The 1,525-nt window shown below is 77.9% G+C and overlaps 1 protein-coding gene across 1 annotated transcript; it reads left to right on the plus strand.

Moving 5' to 3' along the window:
• Positions 1 to 574: 574 nt before the first annotated feature.
• On the plus strand, positions 575 to 1,525 carry PURA (purine rich element binding protein A). Its single transcript, XM_076349936.1, has one exon. The coding sequence runs from the start codon at positions 575 to 577 to the stop codon at positions 1,523 to 1,525; it is 951 nt and encodes a 316-aa protein (XP_076206051.1).

The raw sequence follows: 1,525 nt of genomic DNA on the forward strand, positions 1-1,525 counted from the left end.
CGCCACCCCGCCGCGAGGAGCCCGACGGGCGCTTCCCGGCCCCGCCGGCAGCCCCCGGGGGGCGGGAGCCCGGTGGACACCGGGCTCCCGCCCCCCGGGGGCTGCCGGCGGGGCCGGGAAGCGCCGCCGGCAGCCGGTGATGCACGGGCGAGGGGGGTGACGGCACGGCACGGCACGGCACGGGGGGTGGGGGGGCCGGCAGCCCGCCCCCGCCCGGTGGCGGCGGGTGGCGGTGCGCGGCGCGGCCGCCCGGCGGCGCGGCGCTGCTGCCCGGCTCGGCGGGGCGGCCGGCGTCGGGGGCCGCTCTCTGCCGCCTTCCCGCGCCCTCTCCTCGCTCCCGCAGATCTCGCGAGAGCGGCCGGCTGGTGGCCGCGGGGGCTGTTGCAGCAGCGGCGGCGGCGGCGGCGGCGGCGGGCGGAGCGGCGGCGGCGGCGGGCGGCGGCCGGGGGCGGCCGAGGAGGAGGCGGCGGCGGCGGAGGAGGCGGCGCAGGCGGCGGCGCGGGGGGGGCGCCGGGCGAGAAGCGGCGGCGGCGGCCGAGGCCGAGCGGCGGCGGCGGCGGCGGGCGGCGGCATCATGGCGGACAGAGACAGCGGCAGCGAGCAGGGCGGCGGCGGCGGGGGCGCGGCGGGCGCCGGGGGGCCGGGCTCGGGCGGCGGCGGCGGCGGCGGCGGCGGCCCGGGCGGCGGCCTGCAGCACGAGACGCAGGAGCTGGCCTCCAAGCGGGTGGACATCCAGAACAAGCGCTTCTACCTGGACGTCAAGCAGAACGCCAAGGGCCGCTTCCTCAAGATCGCCGAGGTGGGGGCGGGCGGCAACAAGAGCCGCCTGACCCTCTCCATGTCGGTGGCCGTCGAGTTCCGCGACTACCTGGGCGACTTCATCGAGCACTACGCCCAGCTGGGGCCCAGCCAGCCCCCCGAGCTGGCGCAGGCGGCCGACGAGCCCCGGCGGGCGCTCAAGAGCGAGTTCCTGGTGCGGGAGAACCGCAAGTACTACATGGATCTGAAGGAGAACCAGCGCGGGCGCTTCCTCCGCGTCCGCCAGACCGTCAACCGCGGCCCGGGGCTGGGCTCCACGCAGGGCCAGACCATCGCCCTGCCGGCCCAGGGCCTGATCGAGTTCCGCGACGCCCTGGCCAAGCTCATCGACGACTACGGGGTGGAGGAGGAGCCGGCCGAGCTGCCCGAGGGCACCTCCTTGACTGTGGACAACAAGCGCTTCTTCTTCGACGTGGGCTCCAACAAGTACGGCGTCTTCATGCGGGTGAGCGAGGTGAAGCCCACCTACCGCAACTCCATCACCGTCCCTTACAAGGTCTGGGCCAAGTTCGGCCACACCTTCTGCAAGTACTCGGACGAGATGAAGAAGATCCAGGAGAAGCAGCGGGACAAGCGCGCCGCCGCCGCCGCCGCCCCCCCCGCGGGCGCCGGGGCCGAGCCGCCCCCCGAGGCCGAGGCCGCCGCCGCCGCCGCCGCCGGGCCGCCCGGCGCCCTGCTGCAGGCCGAGGAGCCCGAGGAGGACTGA

Source organism: Aptenodytes patagonicus, chromosome 12, assembly GCF_965638725.1.
Source record: "Aptenodytes patagonicus chromosome 12, bAptPat1.pri.cur, whole genome shotgun sequence".
Taxonomy (NCBI): Eukaryota; Metazoa; Chordata; class Aves; order Sphenisciformes; family Spheniscidae; genus Aptenodytes; species Aptenodytes patagonicus.